General features: G+C 46.4%; 1 protein-coding gene across 4 annotated transcripts in view; it reads left to right on the top strand.

The window, feature by feature from the left end:
• LOC136484334 (uncharacterized) overlaps nucleotides 1-24,671 on the top strand; it is a 32,683-nt gene that overhangs the window by 4,977 nt on the left and 3,035 nt on the right. For all 4 annotated transcript variants that reach the window (XM_066481634.1, XM_066481607.1, XM_066481624.1 and 1 more), the window contains exons 9-10: nucleotides 7,685-9,157; nucleotides 16,603-17,334. In XM_066481634.1, coding sequence (XP_066337731.1) covers nucleotides 7,685-9,157; nucleotides 16,603-17,334 — 2,205 coding nt within the window. The remainder of the gene's footprint in view (nucleotides 1-7,684; nucleotides 9,158-16,602; nucleotides 17,335-24,671) is intronic.

The following is a 24,671-nucleotide window of genomic DNA, read 5'->3' as shown; positions in this document are numbered from 1 at the left end:
GTGCGGCAACAGAGCTCTGAACATAGGGCTGCAATTTGATGTATACCCAAGTGCCGACATTGAATGTATGTTTAGTGCGACGTTTATCAGCTTGACTCTTCATCCGATTCTTAGCATGGTTAAGCTGATGCTGAATCAACAATTGCATAGCCGACTTTTGCTGAAGCCAGTCATCAAGAGTATCAACTGAACAAGCAGAAGACGAATCAATACTGAGCTGCCTAGGGGACTGACCATACAGGGCCTCAAATGGAGATCGGTGGATTGCCGAGTGCCAAGTGGTATTGTACCAAAGTTCTGCAAGATGGAGCCAATCAAACCACTTGCTGGGAGCAGCATTAGCAAAACAACGGAGGAAGGTTTCCATGCATTGATTTACGCGTTCCGTTTGCCCATCGGACTGCAGGTGGTACGCAGAGCTGAGGCGAAGATCCACTCCCGCCAAGCGAAACAGCTCACGCCAAAGTTGGCTGGTAAATATCCGATCACGGTCTGACACCAAAGCCATTGGAAGACCATGGAGGCGATATATGTGCTGCATAAACACCTTAGCAACAGATAGCGCACTGAATGGATGCTTCGGAGCGACAAAATGGCTATACTTTGAGAAAAGATCAACCACTACGAGGATGCAATTGAAACCATGAGATATTGGTAATCCCTCAACGAAATCCAAGGACATAACCTGCCAAGCGGCCGAAGGAGTTGCCAACGGTTGTAACAGACCTGGGTATTTGACCCACTCTGGTTTAGCCAGCTGACACACTGGGCAGCTCTGGACAAAGGTTGTAACATGTTTCTGCAAGCTAGGCCAAGCAAACAACGACTGAATGCGCTTGAGGGTAGCCGACTGAATGCGCTTGAGGGTAGCTGGAACGCCTGAATGACCCCCGACAGGTGAACTATGCAGAGCTGTAATCAACTGCTGTTGTAAAGTAGTATTGTTCCCAACCCATATATGATGCTTGTACTTAAGAAGACCCTTGTCAATGGTGAAGTTGGGTACTGCCTCCGGATTGGTAGCTAATTTTGCAAGCAAGGCAGTTGCATGAGAGTCATGCTGATAACCGACAATGATGTCGTCAAACCATTGTGGTGTGATCACAGAAAAGGCACAGCAAGTCTCCTCAGGATGGACCCTGCGAGACAGAGAATCAGCAGCACTATTATCACACCCCTTCTTGTATATGATGCGATACCGTAGCCCCAATAATTTAGTGAATTCTTGCTGCTGCCAAACTGTATGAAGTTGTTGATCATTGAGGTGAATCAACGCTTTCTGATCAGTGTAGATGACGAAATCGGCCAGCTGTAGGTAAGAACGCCACTGATCTACTGCTACCAGAATAGCGAGATACTTCTTTTCGTATGTTGAGGGGCCCTGATTCTTGATACCCAGTGGTTTGCTTACATAAACGAGTGGATGTCCATTATTTTGCAAAAGAACCGCCCCAACACCAGTCTGACAGGCGTCAGTCTCGATGGCGAACACTTGAGTGAAATCAGGAATGCCCAAACATGTGCCGAACAAAGAGCCTGTTTCAGAGTATCAAAAGCTACTTGATGTTCCGATGTCCAAACAAATAATGTGTGCTTCTTGAGAAGTTGGTGAGTGGCTTCGCGATGACTGCAAAATTGCAGACAAACTTTCTATAGAAGCCTGTCAGGCCTAAGAATCCCCGGAGCTCGCGAACATTGGCTGGTTGTGGCCATTCTTCAACTGCCGTGACCTTGGCAGGGTCAGTATGAACGCCTCCACCACTCAACACATGGCCCAAATAGTGTATCTCTTGTTTGGCAAATTGGCATTTCTTGAGCTTAACAACCCAGTGATCCTTGGCGAGAAGTGATAGCACTTGCTGTAAGTGTTGCAGATGTTCCGTATATGAAGAACTGTACACGAGAATGTCATCAAAAAATACAATGACACACTTGCGTAGCAAGGGGCTTAGAGTGCCATTCATGGCGCCTTGAAACGTTCCTGGTGCACCAGATAATCCAAAGGGAACGACAGTGAACTCATAATGTCCTGCATGTGTCGAGAAGGCAGTCTTATGTTCTTCACCTAGCTGAAGACGTATCCGGTGATAACCGGAGTATAAGTCCAATATGGAAAACCACTTAGCTTGCCCAAGCTCATCCACTAATTGATCAAACACAGGAATTGGGTACACAGATTTGACTGTCAAAGCGTTGAGGTAACGATAGTCAACACAGAAACTCCACGACCCATCTTTCTTGCGGACAAGCAGCACTGGGGAAGAAAACGGTGATGTACTGGGTTGGATTAAACCTTGAGCTAACATGCTTTGAACCTGATTGTCAATCTCATCCTTGAGTTGGGGTGATATCTGTAAGCTCGAATATTAACAGGTGTGGCTCCACTAACCAAGGGTATCGCATGGTCACTGGCACGCTTGGGCGGCATAGTATCAGGCACTGTAAACACCTGTGGAAAAGCATCTAGAATATGCTGAACGTCAGGTGGTACTACATCTGACTGAGCTGAAGTGGTCTGAATCTCAACAGGAAGCAAATGGAAAACCATCTCAGCAGTAGATGCCGAAGAAATCCCATGAAGTACGAGTGGAGCACCATCATATGGTAGAGATATCCACTTAGCTTTCCAATTAATTTCCATGGGGCTATAACGTTCAAGCCAGTCCATTCCTAGAATCAGGTCATAAGAGTCCAACTGAAGAATCCTCAAATCATGTTGGAAAGGGTGACCCTGCAGACAAAACTAACAGTCCAAAATAGATGATGTACAGTTCAAGATCTATCCATTGGCAATCTTCACGGAAGCCTTGACAGGAACCCGAGCCAACTGAGGTAACTGAGCAGCAATGGAAGCAGCCAGAAATGACGATGAACTTCCGGAATCAACCAACACGACAATAGGAAGTCCATGAATAGTACCGTGAAACCGAATGGTGCTGTCATTCGGGCGTCATGTGACAGGGCCAGAAGTAGCTACTCCTCAGGTTCATCAGTTTCTTCAGAAGTTGACTCAATATTGAAGAAATCACATACTTCTTGCATTGCCTGTAATGAAACAGTAGCTGCACATTTGTGTCCTCTCACCCACTTCTCAGCACAGACTTCATAGAGACCCCGGGCACGACGGTAGGCCCGAAACATGGAGAGCTTGTCATCTTGGTCTTTGATAGGAGCCTTGTCGCCCAACACCTTGTCAGCGCCAGGCAGCCGCGGCAGTGAAATCACCGATTTGTGTTGTGGCCTGAACCCCATCCTTGTGTTGTCAGGCTTCGGAGCTGAAGCGGCCACCTCCTCTTGCAATAGAGCCAACGAGTACGCAGTATCGAGAGTAGAAGGACACTGCATTGTAACAACCATCCTAATATCATCCCGTAAGCCATCCATGAACCGAGAGGTGAAGTAATGCATGTCAGGATCAGGTTGATAGGCTTTAAGCTGATCAAAGAGGGTGGAGAAGCGCTCGACATAGTCGGTGACAGTGGATGTTTGGCTTATATGGAACATTTGTCGCACAAGTTTGTCACGCTGATCACGGCCAAAGCGATCGTGGAGCATTTTGCAGAAATCAGGCCAGGGTATGCGATCGGGTTGGGGAATGGACTCAATCCAGCGACCAGCTACTCCACGAAAGTTCATGCGAGAAATTTTGACCCACTGGCGCGGAGGTACTTCATACACGTCGAAGTAATCCTCGGCTTGAGATACTCATAAGCGAGTAGTCTCACCCTCATAGATAGGAAAATTTTGTTTAGGTAGTTTGCCTAGATTTGATGGATTGGTGTCAGGAGGATGGACACGGGAATGAACATCATATGCAACCCCATGAAATAGAGAGACATCAGATTCGGGCTCAGGGAGCGTACCATTGGCCGGGGAATGCAATTGGGAAGAAGTTCCCCCAATTCCATCCACCCGTGTAATCGATTCTTCGTGGTGCCCGCTGGGCCGAGCAACCGTGTTGCCGGCAGTTGAGCGTGCGGTGGCCTGCTCTAACTGAGGTGGTGTAGGGGAGATCAGTCCTATCGACACCGAGGCGTGGTCGAGGAACGATCGATCCCAGTACTTGGTGAGCTTATCCACCTTGAGCTTCAGATCGTCCACTGCACCCTTTGGACTCGTGGCGCCATGACTCCAGCGCACCCGCGGATTTGACGACGGTGTCGACACGGGCGTCCTGGCACTTCTCTGCTTTGGTGATGAGGGCGGTTTGGTGGATCTCCGAGTCGGTGATGCGACGCTCCCAGTTGAGGTCGGAATCGACGAAGCGCTTGGAGATGTTGTCGTCAACCTCGGTCAGGCGCTTGTTGAGGGCGTTGTCGACCTCGGTGAAGCGCTGATCCAGGTTGCTGCTACTGTTGGTGAAGCGTTCCTCCAACTTATGATTTGATTCGGCGAAGCGGTTCTCTATCTGGGTCTTCTGCTCGGCGAAAAGGCGGTTCGACTCGTCCAGCAGGAGCATGGAGTCGGGATTCATGGCGCCTCGACTACAAGCAAAATGGGTATAGTGTGAATGCGGTGGCGGTGGTGGTGGTGGTGGTGGGGATCGGTGATCCAGTGCCGCTGACCGAATCAGATTGCTCGCGTCCCTGGGAATTACGGAGATCGAAGCGCGGGGGCGAATCAAACTCGACGACCCGAGGCGTTTGCAAGCAATCGACGAATCGGACGGTTGAAGAAGAGTAAGCAGAGGAAAATGGAGGAATCGAAGGAAATCTGACACCAGATGTAAGTAGAGGAGTAGAGAATACATATAGCAAGCAATCAACAGAAGAAGAACAAGCAAGAATCTAGGAAGTTGAGTTCGTAGATGAAGAACAGAGGAGTGCTTGAGAGTTACAGAGTTCTGTCTGTAATTGATTGATATCCTCCACTCTCTCTCTCATTACATATACTAGCCAAACAAGGCACTCTCGCAAGCTGTTGGTCGATCACTTCCACTCCGGCCCATGGACTCGTATGTTGGGCCTGCGGATACGCTCTCCTCGATGCGGCCCATGCCCGACCTGATTGTTGTCGTAGAGATCGGTGTGGCCGACGTCGTCCTCGTTCTCTTCCAGGCTTGACGATGTAGAAGTACGGGTGCTGACACTATGGCCATGTGGCGTTGTGCTTGCTTGCCTCTTAGAATGCGGCGCGTCTGATCCACAACTACGCACCTGAATGGCCGCGGCTAGCTACCGCCCGGCGCCCTACACACAACACCTGTGAAAAGAAGGAAATATGCCATGGCGACAAGAAGCTCGAGCTCGGTTCATACAGGAGGGCTAGGAGGGGAGGCGTTGGGAGGTAGGGAAAGAGCCGTGATGGTTCCCACCTATATTTGTGCAAGGGGAGAGAAGACTAGAGAAAACAAGGGTGGAGGAGAAGAACAAAGAGCTAGCGGCAAAAGGCACATTTATTTCACCATTGTTCTTTCTCCTCCCGAGGCAAAAAAAATGATTATTTTAATTGCCATGGTGTCTTCTAGAAAATTTGTCACAGACCAAAGTGTCCACCAGGCATCGACCAATTCGAATTTTTTCGATGTCTGCTGGCAATGCAATATCCCGTAGCAAATTATGCTTTGATAATAATATCTGTTGACTCTAATATGTTTTATAAGAAATTATCCACTCCTGCCATTGTGAAAACAACATACAGGAGCCCCCTAAATTTCCTTTAAAAATACCCACATCTACCATTATGAAGCATAATCTAAATTAATCTCCTAAATTTGCATCAAATTACCTTCCCTATCACTATGATAGATAATGCCTTAAATTTACATCTAAATTACTCACCTCTACCGTTATGAAACATAATCTAAAATAACCTCTAAATTTGTATAAAAATACTTGCCCTACCATTATGATAGGTAATCTAAGTAACTATTAAATTTATAACTAAATTACCCACTTATACCATTATTAAGAACAAAGTAAAATGTCCTTTACATAAAAATTACCAACAACAACTACTACTGCTACAAGAAAAAGTTTAAATGACCATAAATTATTCATATATGTGCTGCTAAATTACCCAATTCTATTACCATTAAGTAAAAAAGTGAATGTTGTGCCATCGTGCATATCAAGTATACATACATTCATGAGCATACAAATTTATTTGTATGTTTTACCAATCATGGAAAATGTTCACTTAACAACGCACGTACCAATTCATTTAAAATTATATTAATTTCCATGAAAATAATTAATGTAAGTGGCTAATTTAGATAAATTTATGTATTTTGACTAGAACATTATGATATATCCATAATATAATTTTAACACTATTTTTCTATAAACAAATAGTACTACACATATAATGTTTTGATAGAGGAAATTCAACATCTCAAGCAACGGAGAAGGTTAGTATAGCCCAAAGATGGTCATGGTCTCCCTGGTGTTTAAAATTTCTTTGGAGTAAACATGAATGTTACTATAATTAATCTAAATATCAATATCTTTTTGAGGTTCATCGGCCCCTCCTAAATCTTACTCCAAGATTCACCTTCTATCTTGAGCAATGCAGTGCAGGCTTAAATGGCCATTTATATCATCATAGTAATCAACATGTAGTCTAGAACTTTAAGACCTTACATTTAATGAATACAAAAGGAGAGTTTTGAGTAATAGGCACAATAAGGAAAATAGTTTCAACTTCACATATTGATAAAAAAAATTGCATAGCAACTAATAAGATTTAAATTTAAAAAGTTAAAATAAAGAATTATGACATCACGAGACATAAGATGCAGCAAGAACTATCGTAGCTTAAAATAAGATCTCAACTAAATGCATGCTGGATATATATGCATGGAGGTGCTATGCAAACGAAGGAAAAAATATTTATATGGATGTAAAAAAGATACATAGTAATTGATAAGATTATGACAGGTGGATAGAGATTGTAGAGTACCAATATTGAGTATTTAGAAAATGGACAAAGATAGAGTGCAAGCAGAGATAACTAATAATTTTGGTTAGTTGTAAATACTAAACATTAAAGTCTAATGCTTATATTTTCTAATATTCTAGTTCGTGCACATGGAGTACCACGGGTTGATAGACTAGTATGCAAAATTATCATGCCTCAAAATAGTACTGCGATGGCAAATGTTGTTTAACGTTGACCATTTCTTGATGCCTTTTTTTATACATTACTATAAGGCCAGTCTCAATGAAAGTTTTAAAGGAGTTTTATTTTCATTTAGTGTTGTGGCATATCAGCAAATTTGCTGAGTTGACATGTTAATTATGAAGAGAGAGATAGATAGTTTCGTAGAGTTTCATCTAGATGAAACCCGCTCTTAGAGTTACCAGCACAAAGTTGACGTGTCAGTTTGTGTGATGAAACTCCCCACTGAGACTGGCCTACTCATGTTTCAATTGTTAAGTCTAACCACCAGATAATACAAAGGAAATTATTTCGGCCATTAAATTTTCACAAGCACCTCAACAGCCTAGAATCCCAGATGCTGAATTGTTTTTTATTTGTTGAAAGTTGTAGCAAGTGACATATATAGGTAGGAGTACAATAATACTTGTAGTTAAGACTCAACTCATCTCGCATAACGCATCTTTCCAGTACTCTGGATAAATGGAAGAGGAAACTCTGCATCGTGTATTTAGGAACTCCAGCACTTTAATTTTCTTATTAGAATAAGGCTTCTGATATCCTCTTCTGAAAATCCCATCTCCAGGTACTTCCAGTGGATACATCCTCGTCTCCAGCACAAGCATCACTGCTTCCTGCCACTAGCTACACCACACAAGCAACAACCAACATAAAGGGAGTTAGCAGACTGAGAGAGCACGTACAGTACACAATGCGGGACCTGGTGATTGGGTTAGCCAAGTCGGTGGTGGAGGTGGCCCAGAACAAGGTCCAATCGGCAGTCGAGTTATATCAGGATCCCGAGATCGGGGAGTTCATAAAAAGAGAGTTCGGTATGATCCATTCCTCCCTGGTGTTCATAAAAAGAGAGTTCAGTATGATCCATTCCTCCCTTAAAGTCACTGACGAGGCGCACATCAACGACGTCGTTGCATGGGACTGGCTGAGGCAGGTGCGTGAGCTGGCTTATGACCTAGAAGACTGCATCGAGGTCGTCTTTTTCCTGAGAAGGGTCGATTCGCGGAGGAACCACCTGCCCTCGTGGTCTCGTCTGTTCGCTTGCCTCGACGGACTGTGTTCTTCACTCGCAACAGCGCTCGCAACAGTGCTCGCAACACCAATAGTACTCGCAACAGTACTCGCAACAGTACTCCCAACAGTGCGCGAAACAGAAACAGTACTCGCAACAGTACTTCCAACAGTATTTGCGACAGTACTTTCAACAGTACTCGCGGTAGTACTCTCAATCACGTTAGTTTTAGTCGTGGTTTATCAGCTAAACAAATATGACATATACTGGACAGTAGTTTCAGTCATAACTTATCAGCGAGACAAACAGAACATGTACTGGGTAGCAGTGTCTATGATCGAGGCGTTAAGGGTGAGGGTGAAGGACTTTAGCCACAAGAACTCTCGGTACAGCTTCATCAGCAACTCTGGCTCCAAGTCCAAGCCCGTCCTCGCGCAGCAACAACCGGCGCCTCCCAATGCTGTCGGATACGACACAGGAAGACACCACATCTTAGGGGATCTCACCCAGCTTATCACCGACAAGGACGATGCTGACCTTCAAGTGATTTCGGTGTGGGGGGCAGACGGAGGTATTGGGACGACATCCATCATCAGAAGCTGCTACAGTGATCCAGAGATCATTCAAAGTTTCATATGCCGAGCCTGGGTCAACCTCACTCACCCATTCAATCCCCGTGAGTTTGTCCGGTCCTTGATGGCTCACTTCTACGCAAACAGTTGCCAAGAACGAAAAGGAGCAGTCATTGGTGTTGATGTCCTAACTGGTATGGATGCGAGTGCCGATCTCCTCAGTGAGTTCGTTCAGATAGTTGACAAGAACAGGTACCTCGTTGTCTTGGAAGACCTGACCACCATGGCAGAGTGGGATTCAATCCGGACGTTCCTTCCCAACAGAAAGAATGGCAGCTGGATCGTCGTGTCCTCACAGAAATACGAAGTTGCAAGTTTATGCGTGGGACATTCGTATCAAGTATTGGACCTGAAGCAGTTGCCGGGTGAACACCATATTTGTGCTTTCTTGAGAGAGGTAAACCTGAAAACACCCGCCAGTTACCTTAATTCTGCAAATAAAATTACTCTCTTGCTACTTCCTATGTTATAAATGTGTCGAATATTTAATTGTATTAATTGGGGGCTACAGTAAACTTGTGTTGTAATTAGCAATAGAGGGTTAGGTGAGCTAGATATTGACTCTTGTAACCCGGTCCCTCTATAAAAGGAGGGGGCTGCACTTGTAACCTACTCAATCACGATAGTGAGAAGCAACACAAAGCAACAGTGTAAGAGCCCTGTTGGTTAGGGGCCCTAGGGTGGCTGCGGCTATGGTGGCGGTGGCTAGGGTTTAGGGGAGGAAGAGGGGGCGGCGCAGGGGAAGAAGAGGAGGAGGTGACGCAACACACACACACACAGAGAGAGGAGAGGGATAGGGAAGCCCTTAGGCTGTTCTTTCTTGACCACAATGATTACATAGTCCCTCTACTTATAGTCCTGGGTAGACTTGTATTCTAAGTAATCTAATGAGGGAAGTCCTTATAGACATGGACTCCTCCCTATCTACTCTCAACCGATCCCATTCCTATTGGGGATCCTCCGGGTATGGATAGTGGAGCGGTGGGGACCCGCCCTTGCCGTGCGCGCCTCCTTCCTAGGCGGTGCCCACCTTGGTTGTGGCACTGCTGCTGCCCCTGGCACCTAGGCCAGATGGGCCTTCAACCCTCATTGGGCGTATGACATCACTCCCCCCTTCTCCGATCAGCGCGTCCTCGCGCTGAAGTAGTGTCCAAGTGTTGACGCCGTCGGGTGGATACGCTTGTCCTGGGAGGATGGCTTCAATGGCGACGAAGAGGCGGCCACGAATTGGGTCTGCAAGGATGAGGTTGTCCCTCGTGCATTCCACACGAACTCGAGGCGGTAGAGTAGGTTGCTGATGTAGCTGTAGAAGAAGTAGGTGTATGGCCTGATTGTTCCCTCCGCGGTCATCGTTATTCGGCGGGCTGCTAGCAGCAAGGTGCGGCGGACCGCGGCGTCAACGGCAAAGTGTTGCATCTCTTTCGGTGGAGCCGTGAAGTTGTTGGAGTGATTGGCGATGTCAGGAAGCAAGTAGGTGTTCACCCGTCGCCAGATGGTGGAGTTGGAGCGTGTAGCTGGCGTTGTTGTCAGGTCCAGAATGGTGCCGAACATGAAGTAGCCCTTCTCGAACTCGTTAGGGGATAGCTGTTGTCGGTGTTTTGGACCGGGGGTCCTCAACCAACGAGTGAATTTATACTGCGTGCCCCTAATCCCGGATGGTGATGCAAAGAGACACAAGGTTTATACTGGTTCAGGCAATCGGTGCCCTACGTCCAGTCTGAGAGAGTGATCTTGTATTCCTTGCACCGAGGTGCTTGTAGTAGGGGTTTACAAGCAGGGCGAGAGAGGGAGCCGGTCCCAGGTCTCGGCGTAGAGTGGTAGTGCGAGTTGCTTGAGATGTTGATCTCTCGCAGTGGAGTGCGTGTTACAAAGTGTTGCGCGTCGCTCGTGCGGGTGTGTTCCGCGGGTCTCTACCGTTTCGCGCGTCTTCCCCCTTAGAAGCAGCCCTGGTTGCTCCCTTTTATAGTCGAAGGGAGGCACAGGGGCGGTACAGGTATTAGCTACGTGGCATTCTTCTCTTGGCGGAGGCGGTATGTCTGAGCCCTGCAGCTTGTCACTATGGCGGTATGGTCGGTGGAGCGGTTGTCTTCGGTGCACTGGAGCGATGCGCCGGTCACGCTCGATCCTATGCGACGTGGGAGCTCCTGTGGTGGCAGGCGTGCCCTCTTCTATAGGAGGCGTGCTGGTCACTGTATGTTTGACCAGCGCGGAGTGCCGAGGCCGGGTTGATGCGACGGCACGGGTACGCTGATTCCGAGGCTACAGGAGCTAGGCCCTGTACACGACATGGGAGCTCCTGCAACCCGACGCAGGGTATGGCACGTTCTGCGGGCGTGGTGCCGGTCGCTGTATGTCGTCAGCGTAGAGTGCCGAGGCCCCGTCGGTGCAGAGGCTGAACCATTGTGGGGGGCTCGGTGAGCGCAAGTCCTGAGGCTACAAGGTGCAGAGGTGGGTAGCCGAGGCTCGGAAGGAGCGGTTGGGCTTTCATGCCGATTCCGAGGCTATAGGGACCCGGACATGACCCTCCACGCCGCGCTGTCCTTGGAGCAGGGGTTAGGCAGCACAGTGTAGCACGGGTGTCAGCTGTGGGCACAGTGCCGAGTACAACGGCCGGTAACCCCCACCCCGTCCTGTCCCTGACTGCATGGCGTCGATGTGACTCGCGTCTCGTCGGCCACTCTGTTGTACTGCGCCGACGTGCGGCTGACGTTGCGGGAGTGGTTGGACGTGTTAGTTGGACGTGACATTCTGTCAGAGAAGTCGGTCAAGGCGGAGGCGACGGGGTTGTTGCCGAGCCGGCCTCGAGCGAGGCGGAGAATCGGTGCTTCGTCCGAGGCCTTGCGGCGTGGGCCTCGGACGAATCGGAGAATCGGTACCTCGTCCGAGGCCTTGCGGTTTGGGGCCTCGGGCGAGGGGGCCTCGGTCGAGGCGGAGGGTTGGTACCACGTCCGAGGCCTTGCGGCACGGGCCTCGGGTGAATCGGAGAATCGGCCGAGGCTTCATGGTTGTTACTTGGCTTCGATATTTACAAGGTCTAAGCAATTTTTAGGTTCTTGCTTAGGGTGCCCCTTTTTATGGTATCCGACAGTAGCCCCCGAGCCTCGGGGGGAGTGCGAGCACTCTCCCTGAGGTTTTGACGAGACTTGGCTCGCAGCAGCTCCCGTCGGGATTGTATTTTTCTGCTCGAGGCCTCGGTGGGTGCGCGCGAGCACACCCGCCGGGTGTAGCCCCCGAGGCCCTGGAGGAGTGGATTTACTCCTCCAGCGGCTTTTTCCCTATCGATTGTGGGGTTTTATCGCGTTTGCCGGACCCCTGAGTGTGAGTTCGGGTCGCTGGGTCTTGGCTCGGTTGCAGGAAGAGCCCCCGAGCCTCTGCGCGGAGCAAGAGGGCGATTAGGAGTTTCCCTGTCTTTTTTGTGCGGCCCTCGCGCATCCTTTTCGTTCGGAAGGAGGGATGGAGCATGCCAGGCTACCCTCGGTGGGCACGAGCGGTGACACCTCCGGTGAGCTGTTATCGGGTAAGTCCGAGTGGAGGCCCGTGCCCCATTTGATAGGGGTCGGCTAGCGGTCTAGAGACGTGCTCCAAAAGTACCAGAGGGCGGGCAGGAGCGCCCGTAAGCATGCCCCGGGGACGTAGTCTTCGGCCGAACCTCGTTACCAAACATCGAGTCTCTTTTGCGGTGTGTGCGATCTCTCGTGAGCATCTCGCCTAGGTAGATCCAAGCAACCGCTTCCGCGTAAGGTGCCAGTATCACAACATCCTCCGTTTTCTTTTAGCCTTAGTCTTTGTTATGTGTGTGATTGATCCTTCAGCGCACGCTGGATTAATATCCCGTCTACCATATTGAGTATAGTATTCGTATTTCTCTAGGGTTAGAACTAAGCCATTGAATTATCGCACTTGCTCCAAAACTTCAATGCCATAAGATTACAAGAAGAATACTACTTTCTTAACACATAAAGGCATGTACAACCCAGAGACAGGGGTCGTCTGTACGAGCCTCGAATCTGACGTAGAGACAACTAAAAATTATTTCACTGTCTGTGAACTATTTATTGTTGTGTATATAGCCTAGATCAATTGTCAAGACTATTTTGTATACTAGTGTGTTGCTATTTGCTAAAAAAACGGATCAAACTTAAATAAGATGAACATGATTACAATATTTTAAAATAATCAATATAAATGATATATTGTATATAATTGCAACATCTTTATCTATTTTCTTTGTTTCCATAGCGCAAGCAACTGCTACAGATTTGACTTCAATGAAAATTTCACTAGAAAGATCCACAAAGAGGCACACATCCTCTTAGCCCCGAGTCAGCCAAAAACAGCTACCATTTCACATTATGAAAATAGCATAGTGACAATGTTTTCCATGTATTAGCCAAACACAGTACCATTCCACGCAGCTAATCAGGTAGGACAAAATCATTTTGCAAACTATTGATTTACTGGCTAAACAAAGAATATGCATATTCAGTGAAACATTTGAGTAAGAAACAATACACTAACCGCTCATACATGACAACATGTTCAGTAATATAATTGGAGCTTTGAACTTTTCCAGAACATGAACATATATGAATCCAGTTTTCAGATTACAGATAACAAAAACATGGCCATCTATGACTCTAGTTTTCAGATAACACTAATACACCAATTTTCAGATAACAGATAACCAATTTTCAGATACTGGTAACTGAAGCCAATGCGAGGCCACCGACGGAGCTTTTTGGGTGCAGATGACGTTGCATGCCCATCATCACCCACCGTCGTTGTCATTGCGCCGCACAACTGCTGCCGCCCTCTTCTGCTCCCGCGACTATGCATCTCACAGCCCCACCCCACACACTCGCCGCGTCTACGACCTCACACAGTGTTGCGCTCTTCTGCAGCACGGGACCAGCTTCTGCCATGGATTAGGGGCGAATCGGCCACGCTAGATCCAGCCATCGAGGAAGTTGCCGCCGGCCGCCACCATGACCAATGGGGATGGGTACCGCCGCCTCGCCGCCACCGCGACCATGGTGTTTGTGGCTGCCGCCGCCGCCATGCCATTCCTAATCGAAGCCGACACAGACGGGGAAGAAAGCGAGGACACCGGGGAGTTTGGCGCGCCGCACCATCCTGTGCGCGCCCAAACCAGAAACTGCGCATGCCCACGCGGGAACCAAGCACCCTGTCGACTAGTGAGGATGAGGTCCTACCGCGCGGCTCTCTCCGTCGACTGGCCTCGGAGTACGGGCCTTCCACGTCGCCTCGCGAGACGACGGGGAGACCGTCTACTGAGCCGAGCGGGGGGAATTTTGCAAAATTGCCGATATGGAGAAGGGAAAAAGACGAGCGATGTACATGCCCTGCATTAATTAGACCTTATGCAGCATAACTGAAATTAGCATAAATGTACGAAGTGTCTTGGTTTATGGTTATCCAGCATAACCAGCCAAGTTTGATTTCTTTGTTTATAATGTAGCCAACTCTATGTTGTAGTTGAGGTCTCATATTTATAGTAGAGGTACGCAGAGTAAGAATATTTTATTTTTGTTTATTAGCTTGTTCAAATATGCATTATCTAAGTACAATGAAATCTAGTTTTCTGGCTAACGTTGTATTGGGCTGCTTTGAGCACTGTGAAAGCCTACATAAAAGTCTATACGGACAACCAAACACGCTAAACTGTGCACTACACAAGCCTTGATACAAGTTAATGCATGTACCCAATCAGATCCATAGTGTATTGGAGTATTTCTCCTTATACCGATGCCATTAATTATAGCATATATTTGTTCCTATATGACATTGGGCCCGAAACTAATATAAAACGGAACAACTCTACCTAATAGCCGTACTCCCTCTGTCTAGAAAAAAAAATGCAATTCTAGCTTTGAACCTGGACACGCGTCGTGTCCAGGTTCAAAGCTAGAATTGCGTTTTTTTTCTAGACGGAGGGAGTACATGGTTTAATGGTTGGATTTCGTGCCAAAACTGTATCACTATCATGATACAACTTTCCTCTTTCTTCATTTGTCGATTGCGGGATCATTTATTATCACCCACGTATGACATTATAATAACTTATAAATCTGTATTTAAATTAACCATCTAACATTGTGAAAGGTAATACAAAGTAATAACTCTTAAATTTGCATCTTGCTTAACTAACTATGCCATTATGAAAGTTAAAAAAAAAAGACTGCCATTATGAAAGATAACCTGGCGTAACCTCTAAATTTGCATACTTCAATCATTATAAAAAGATAATTTAAAGTAAACCCCACATTTGCATCTAAGCTACCAGCTCTATCAAAGTAACCCCTACATTTGTATCTAAGTTACCCAGCCCTATCAAAATAACTCCTACATTTGCATCTAAGTTACCCAGCCCTATCAAAGTAACACCTACATTGATTTTGCCCCTCTTATAACTCATCTATAACCCCTCCTCCTCATTCATATTTTCTGGGTCCGCCCCGTATCCATCCATATTTCGGTTATAATTTTTCGTGAACCCACGGTGGTTCCTGGTATTACTCGAGCTAAGCTATAGTTGTTCGGGTTTACCGAGTTAGTTTATGATGGTTGCACCATAAGAGGTACGATATTAATTTTTGAGTGAAGTGCATGGCCGTTCTCAAACTTACATCGGTGTGATATGCCGCTACTAATAATCTTAAATTGCATCGTTTTGGCCTAAATCTCTGTTAGGTCTTAGTGGCCATCCAAACAGGTCAGTGCTTGTGCCTTTGTGCTCATGTGGCATGTTGAGTGTGTGGTGATGTGACTCTAATATGCGGGGCCAATGTAGGACTGGATTGCTTGACATAGAAGCTTGGAGGGGTTTATGTGAAGATACAAACTTCCCCGGGTTATTTCCCAAAACTATCATCATCTTCTGCAGCAGTGGGCAACAATAGCTGGCTGGGGTTGTGCAGCCCATCATCCATCGATGCTTGCGGCCAATGGGGTTAGGCTGGGATAGTGCAGCATGGCTAATCGGGAGGAGGGAGGGGGAGGGAGGCAGCGACAAACGGGGCATAGCATTGGGCGGTTGTGACATTGGCGGTAAGCGGAGTGCGCACATGGGGTTGGGCGTAGGTAAGCCACGGTTGGCGGCCGGCTCGGTGTCAGCGCCCGGAGTTGGAGAGGGAGATAAGGGTCGAAGGTACAACAACGAAGATCTTTGTAACCGGCTACACCGAGGTATAGAGCTTACAAAGGCGAACTCAATGGTGATGTTGGATTTTGCCAAAGAGCCTCAGATGTAGAGAAATTGCTCATCGGAGTTCTGTCGAGTTCCGTCACCGGCTCACCGCACCCATGAGTCAGCCTCTGCCATCCAAATCATTGAAGTGTGACTCGCCTCCTATCTCTCTTCTGCCCCATCATGTCCATGCCATCTTTGGCCCACACCTTAGAGCTTGCACCCTCTGCCGCCCATCACCAGGCTAGCTCGTCCGCCTATGCCTTCTCCAGTTCTCCCCCTATGGCCCATGAGTAGCACGAGCCAATCGATCATGGCCATGAGAAAGGTAGGAGAGGAGAGATGGAGCTGATATGTGGGTTCTACATGTTGGGTCAATGACAACACACACTTCGTATGCCACATTGATACATGGGTAGGGTCAGATTTGTTTGGACGACTAAGAGACCCCATTAGAGTTTAAGGCCTGAACCGATGCAATTTAAGAGTACATGGACCAGCAATGACATAATATAAGTTTGAGGATCGGCCATAAATTTTACTCTTAATTTTTTTTATTCATATTCATGTGATTAAAATTTCTGCACAAAATTAAGAACTTTTTTTTCTGTCTTTTACCCGTTTCTTATTTTTAGGGTTTTGAAGACGCTGGAGATAAAAGCGAGGCCAACAATGATAGCACATCGACACGAAGCAATGAGATATCAACAGAGTATGACTTCAGCCATAACCAGAGGAATGTCTATTCCTCTTACCACAGGATCGTCCCCAACTCTAAAATGAAAGCAGCCAGGGACTGGATGCAGAATTCTTCCCTTGTTGGACGCCGATTGCAGATGGATCAACTTCGTCACTGTACAGTTCAGGCACAAATGAACCATTCTCAAGTTATGTCTGTTTGGGGGATACCTGGCGTGGGGAAATCAGCTCTTGTCAGGAACTTGTACTGCGACAGGATACTAGAGAACCAGCAATTTCAAGAATACGGTTGGGTGGGTTTATCACACTCCCGACCCTTCAATTTAAGGGACTTCTCACGGAGCTTGCTTATGAATTTTCATTCGGAGTCTCTTCAAGCCAAGGAAACTGCACCCTCTAATATAGTGGGGATCAAAGACGCCATTGGAAAGTGTCGTGAGGTTCTAAGCACACGTCGGTGCCTTGTTGTTATCGATGGTCTTCAGTCCATACAGGAATGGGATTTGATACAATCTTCGTTGGTATCTAGACACTCTGAATCTAGAACTGTCATCATTGTGATAACAACTGAAGCAAGCATTGCAACATACTGCGCAGATAAGGAAGAACTTGCGTTTAATGTCAAAACTCTAGAAGCTGATGCAGCCTTTGATCTCTTCAAAAATGAGGTGTGTTTCCTCGATCTGCCCAGTATATAGATCAGAAGTAAAACACATACATAGAAACAAACATGTATATACATGATATCCTGCTACTTCAGTAACCTCGGTATTTTCCTACATGCATGTATGTCCTTGCTCGTACTTACCATTTCACCCAGGAACATCTAAATATGGCATCAGATAATAATTGATAAGTTTATCATGTTAGATAATTAGGCATTTTCAATAGCAATTTAATTCAGAAAAAGACGATAAACAAAAGGTTGGTGACATCATACATGTTTGATCTAAGCATGAACGTCATGTATATGATACTAACCAGCAAGGTAAGTACACAAGACCTTACTGGATAACGGAGAACAGAGGCATACCCAGCGGCAGAGCTGGATGCGCTAGTCGACATAGTGCCTGTCGGTGTAGTCGTCCCGCTCGTTGCAGTGCAGGAAGGAAGCAGTGCCGATCACCAGAGACGTGCGTCGGCGCCGGGAAGAAGAAGACGGTCGATGCGAGTAGTCGTGCCGCCAACGACACTCCCCAAAAACATGATTGCCGCCCTTCACCCGAGCAGGTGAACTCAGACGGCAGGCGTTCCCGAGGCTCTACTCACCCAGTTCCTATGCGAGCAGGGAACTAGGACGGGGAGAACCAAAGAGTAGCAGAGTGGTTGACTCCGAAGCGAAGAAGAAGATGACTGATGGAGGAGTTGGGAATATATGCTCGCGGTAGGGAAGCGATGAGTCTCAGGAGGAGATCAGGAGACGGAAGAGCTCTCTCCATCAAGGCTCAGCCAGCGGTAACGGGTGAAACTCCCATCATCAAGTCGCCACTGATTAAAAACGGAAGAAACTCCCGTAATTATACGACTTAATTGGCAAAACATGGCCCCGTCCGCTCGCCGCCTCCTGCCTCGCCTTGCCTCGCCACAGCCACGCCCACGCCCACGCCTCGGCCGGCGGCGGCGCGCACGCGTGTGGGACACCTATGTCCTTTTCTCTGCTTCTCAATATAGATGAACAATATTCAACCATATAAACGGAGTCAACGTCTAGTCAAAATCCCGTACGGTATTAAACCATACACCGCGCATTATTACGGGCCATAGAGTTTATTTGATTTATTAAATATTATATGGGCCAAGCCCATAATATATCCAACAATCCCCACCAAACTCTAGGGTTCGTAGTAAACTAGTCTCAAATCCACATTTCTTTGATATATCAGTGTTTCGATGGAGACTGTTAAGTTGAACATCCATCTAGAGCAGTAGTTACACTCAGTCACAATTGAACAATGGACTATGCCTTGAATTGACAGTTTTGTGTGAAGTGAGTTTCACTAAAGTTCTTAACTGGTACTAGGCTGCAAAAGGCATCCTCTCTATTTGAAGCATATAAGTCACACTTCACGGCCTTTCATGAGTATCTAGAGATTACCCATATCTCATAGATTGTAACTAGCAATCGAACTCATATAGATGTGTTCCTTCTAGGATGTCCTGTAGGACAACATCCCTGCTTTAATAAGCCACTCGGATCACATTAAGAAATTAACCATGCTGCCTTACAGCATTGGAGAAACGGTGCATCTCAAACGATTCGGGCCTTAACATAAGGGGTCTCTCCCTCAATCAACCACTAGCTTGTTTCACCATCCTACTTCAAGGGATCTCCGATCACATAGAACATGTTACCACTATAGAATGACTTCAAGTGGGTCTCAAGCCCAACTCCCTCGATGCACCTTCTCTCACATTATGTGACAGACCTTTAGTAAACTGATCTGCCAGATTTTTAGATGTCTGGACATAGTCCAATGTAATTACTCCGGAGTTTCTCAGTTTTCTGATAGATTTTAACCGCCTTTTCACATGCCTTGTAGACTTCATGTTGTCCTTAGAACTGTTCACCTTAGTTATCACAGTTTGGTTGTCACAGTTTATAGAAATAGCTGGTATAGGTTTCTCTACAACCGATAAATCCATAAGGAGTTCACGAAGCCACTCGGCCTCAGCGCTAACGGCGTCTAATACTGTGAGTTCTGCTTTCATTGTAGACTTCGTTAAGACAGTCTGCTTGCAAGACTTCCAGAAAACAGCGCCACCTCCAAGCAAAAACGCGTATCCGCTTGTGGCATACAGTTCATCAGCATCAGATATCCAGTTAGCATCACAGTTACCCTCCAGTACCCTCGGGTACCTGGTATAGTGAATGCCATAGCTCATGGTTCCCTTCAGATAGCGCAACACCCTCTCAAGAGCGTGCCAATGTGTATCTCCCGGATTTGAAACAAACCGGCTAAGTTTGCCCACAGCAAACGAGATATCAGGTCTTGTTGCACTAGCCAAATACATTAGTGAGCTAACAATTTGAGAATATCTCAATTGATCATGTGCTATTCCGTGATTTTTTCTTAATAGCACACTTGGGTCATAGGGAGTTGGAGAAGGCGTGCATTCACTATAAACAAAACGATTTAGCACATTTTTCACATAGTGGGATTGCACAAGTGTTACCCCACCATTTCCTTCTCTCAGTAGCTTAACGTTAAGAATAACATCAGCCTCACCCAAGTCTTTCATCTCAAAATTATTAGACAGAAAATCTTTCACTTTCTTGATCACATTAATATTATTTCCAAAGATTAAAATATCATCCACATACAAGCACAAAATTACACCTTCTTCCCCACCATACCGATAATAAACACATTTATCAGCTTTATTCACTGCAAAGTCGGCTGATGTCAAAGTTTTATCAAACTTCTCATGCCACTGTTTAGGAGCTTGCTTTAGACCATACAAAGATTTTAATAATTTACAAACCTTACCCTCTTAACCTTTTGCTATAAATTCATCAGGCTGATCCATGTAGATCTCTTTCTCAAGCTCTCCATTCAAGAAAGCTGTCTTAACGTCCATCTGATGAACGAGAAGACCGTGTGAGGCAGCCAAGGACAACAGCACACGTATGGTCGTCAAACGGGCAACTGGTGAGTAAGTATCAAAATAATCATCTCCTTCCTTTTGAGTATAACCTTTAGCCACTAGCCTCGTCTTATACTTCTCAATAGTACCATCAGGCCTTAGCTTCTTTTTGAATACCCATTTACACCCCAGTGGTTCAACCACTTCCCAAGTTTCATTAGACATAATAGAATCCGTCTCACTTTGAACAGCTTTCTTCCACAAGTCAGCACCAAGAGATGAATATGCCTCAGCTATGGTTGTGGGAGTGTCATCCACAAGGTATATACTATAGTTTTCACCAAAGGATTTTACAACCCTCCGTCTCTTACTCGTTCGAGTGACTATATCATTATCCTCCTCAGGAATTTCTTCATGGGTTTCAACATCAGCGTGTATTACCGGTTCATGTGTCTCAGGCAGAAAATATATTCATGACTGGAAGTGCTAGGTGTATTCTTCATGGGAAATTCATTCTCAAAAAATATCGCATCTCTAGATTCCATAATTGTACCAACAACCATGTCAGGAACACCAGAGTTTATTATTAAAAATCTATAATCTACGCTATGAATAGCATAACCGAGAAAGGCACAATCAACAGTTTTTGGTCCAAGCTTTCGCTTTTTGTTTATTGGCACATTCACCTTTGTCAAACAACCCCAAGTTTGCAGGTAAGAAAGATTTAATCTCTCCTTCTCTCATTACTCAAATGGTGTAATTTCTTTGTTCTTTGTGGACACCCTATTCAGGACATGACACGCTATCAATATAGCCTCACCCTACCATTCCTTAGATAGTTCTACAGTCTCTAACATGACGTTAACCAACTCAGTTAGAGTGCGGTTCTTTCTCTCTGCAATCCCGCAATCCATTGGACTGTGGTGAGTATTGTGGCGTCTTCTCATGAATAATTCCATGCACCGCGCAAAACTCAAAAAATTCGTTTAAGAAATATTCTTCCCCGCGATCAGACCGCAAATGTTTAATTTTCTTTTCAAGTTAATTCTCTACCTCAGCTTTATAGATCTTAAAATAATGCAACACTTCATCTTTTGATTTTAATAAATACACATAGGAAAAACGAGTGCAATCATCTATGAAAGTTATGAAATATATTTTGCCACCTTTGGTCAACTCTCCATTCATCTCGCACGTCAGAATGGATTAGTTCTAACGATGCCAAATCCCTCGCCGCAGCAGCCTTGTGAGGCTTGCGAGGTTGTTTTGATTCAACACATACATGACACTTAGAACCTTTGACCACATTGAATTTCGGAATTAAATTTAAACTAGCTAAGCGAGTCATGCAACCAAAATTAATATGACATAATCGCGAATGCCCAATATTTATCTCATCATCGTGGCTCACATGGTTCACGAAATTAAAACAAGTATCTATCAAAGACAAGCGGAACAAGCCTCCGCTCTCATAGCCTTTCCCAACAAAAGTACCATACTTAGAAAGTACGCACTTATTAGTCTCGAATACAAGTTTAAAACCATCACGACAAAGCAAAGAACCACTAATCAAATTCTTCTTTATTCTGGGGACATGATGCACGTTCTTCAGCTGCACGGTCTTTTCCAAAGTAAGCTTCAGATCGACCGTGCCAACACCACGTATAGCCGCACGCGCCCCATTCTCCATCAACAAGAAGGAAGTCCGCCCAACATGATAAGAAGAAAACAAAGAAACATCAGCACACACATGTATATTTGCACCAGTATCAACCCACCAATCAGGTGAATGACAAATTGAAAGAACAGTGGGCAATAAATTACCATGCCCCGTTGTTCCTGCATCAGTCTTAACTGTGTTTGCTGTTTTCTTGTTTGGCTTCCACTTAGCCTCCTCGCACTCTCTAGCATAGTGCCCAGGCTTGCCACAAGTGAAACAATTTTCCTTTTCCTTGTTCTTCTTCTTCTTCTTAAAAGGAGTGGTAGACTTTTGTTTGAGTTTTTGCTGGAATTTCTTCTTTTGGGGCTTAGGATGATTCTTCTGTACCACATGGGCACTCAAACTCCCCTCACCGACCTTCTTGCCACGGACATCTTTTGTTCTCGCCTTCTTTTCAACATCTAAAGAGCTAATGAGCTCAGCAATGCTAAACTCTTGTCTCTTATGTTTCAGAGAGATAGCAAAATCTGTCCAAGCCTGTGGCAGCTTAGCAATGATACAGCCTGCCACAAACTTGTCGGGCAACACACATCCAAACATTTTAAGTTCTTTTGCCAGTGTTTGTACCTCATGAGCTTGTTCCACTATAGAACGGCCATCGATCATCCGGTAGTTATGAAACTGCTCCATAACATACAACTCAGAACCAGCATCATACACTCCATATTTAGCCTCAAGTGCTTCCCACATGGCCTTACCAGTCTGAAGCGGCACATATGCATCTACTATGGAGTCTCCTAGCACGCTCAAAATTGCTGCCTTGAACGTATTGTCAGCATGTTGGAACGCACGCTCCTCAAGAGTATGCGGCCCAACAGCCCAAGGCTCAGCAACAAAGTAGCGGTGCATAACAGTCAACCATAATATGCACCTCTGCCACCACCTCTTATAGTGAGTGCCCTCAAACACATTCGGTTTCAGCATACCCACAAAGCCAACTACCGAAAATTGCCTATCACGTTTTCGGATTGTTAGGTAATTAGGCATTTTCAATAGCAATTTAATCTAGAAAAAGACGATAAACAAAAGGCTGGTGACATCATACATGTGCTTGTGTGATCTAAGCATGAACATTATGTATATGATACTAACCAGCAAGGTAAGTACACAAGACCTTACTGGATAACGGAGAACAGAGACATACCCAGCGGCAGAGCCAAGGTTGGTGACATCATACATGTGCTTGTGTGATCTAAGCATGAACGTCGTGTATATGATACTAACCAGCAAGGTAAGTACACAAGACCTGTCGGGTTCATAAACCCAGGGTCCCTCATGGACCGGCTTCCCAGCAAAGGTTTGGTCCAGCAGACGACGCTGTGAACAAACGCGCAACACCTAGGCCGGCCCAAGAAACCTAACAACAGGCCTAAGGGAGGATCCAATCTCCGACCGGAAGGCCTCGCTAAGGAGGAACAAACGCTCGCTTTCAACTTTAGCCTGCCTCTCCGACCGAAAGGCCTGGCCAAGAAGAAACAACACCGCTTCTGACTCTAGCCCACCTCTCCGATTGGAAGGCCTGGCCAAGGAGGAACAAACGCCGCTTTTGACTCCGACCCGCATCTCCGACCGGCGATGCACCGAACCCCCTGCTTACAAGCTCTTCTCCGGCTGACACAGTCAGAGCCGACTAGAACCAACCGACCGGGGACGCCCGCTCGGTGAGGACCAGGAAACGGACGCAGCAAGTAAGACAGGGCACTCAAGTCAACCACGATATCGAGGACTGTACCTTGCACACCTGCAGGATAGTAACCAATAGGACATGTCAGAAGGGTGCCCTACAACTTTCTAGGCATGCCAGAACCCGAGCAGTGTTGTGGGCGCCGACATTTGACCTACAGTATTGTAGGCGCCATCAACTCCCATACCAGACAAATGTGGTAAGGCTCCCTCCACATGCCTCTGGACATCAACAGTGTTGTGGGCGCCGTCATTTACCATACATAGTGAATACGGTAAAACCTCCCATATGCGTCTGACAACAACAGTGTTATGGACGCCTACCATCATCTCGTACCAGATGGCGTGGGCAACAAGACTTAGTAGCATGTGTACTCTCTTTCTCTCTGGCTTGTAAGGCCGTCCCCTTCATCTATAAAAGGGGATGCGCTCCCTCCCAACAGATCCATCAGTTCACTCACACACACGATCCGAACAACCAAGGATCCCAACGAACAACATACGTTTGAACACTTAGCACATAACGGAGCTCCCGTCACTCTTGGCCCTTCAGACCAGAGTCAGACTGGACCTCTTATACTCCCCATCTTTCTCCCTTCCGTTTGTAACCCCACAACAAACTTCGAGCACCTGGGCTCAGGAATAAAGTCACCGACCGACTCAAACTGGACGTAGGGCACATTGCCTAAACCAGTATAAACCCTATGTCATTGAGTGCTAGGCCACATCCGATCACAACGTACGGCAAAACTACAAGTATTTACGTGTTGGTTATTTTCTGCACCGACAAGACCTTACTAGATAACGGAGAACAGAGACATACCCAGCGGTAGAGCCGGATGCACTAGTCGACATAGTGCAGGTCGGTGTAGTCGTCCCGCTCGTTGCAGTGCAGGAAGGAAGCAGTGCCGATCACCAGAGACGTGCGCCGAGGCCGGGAAGAAGAAGACGGTCGATGCGAGTAGTCGTGCCGCTAACGACACTCCCCAAAAACGTGATTGCCGCCCTTCACCCGAG

The sequence above is a fragment of the Miscanthus floridulus genome, chromosome 1 (genome assembly GCF_019320115.1).
Source record: "Miscanthus floridulus cultivar M001 chromosome 1, ASM1932011v1, whole genome shotgun sequence".
NCBI classification, from domain to species: Eukaryota; Viridiplantae; Streptophyta; class Magnoliopsida; order Poales; family Poaceae; genus Miscanthus; species Miscanthus floridulus.
The sequence above is the reverse complement of the archived record's forward strand: the minus strand, read 5'-3'. Positions and strand labels throughout refer to the sequence as shown.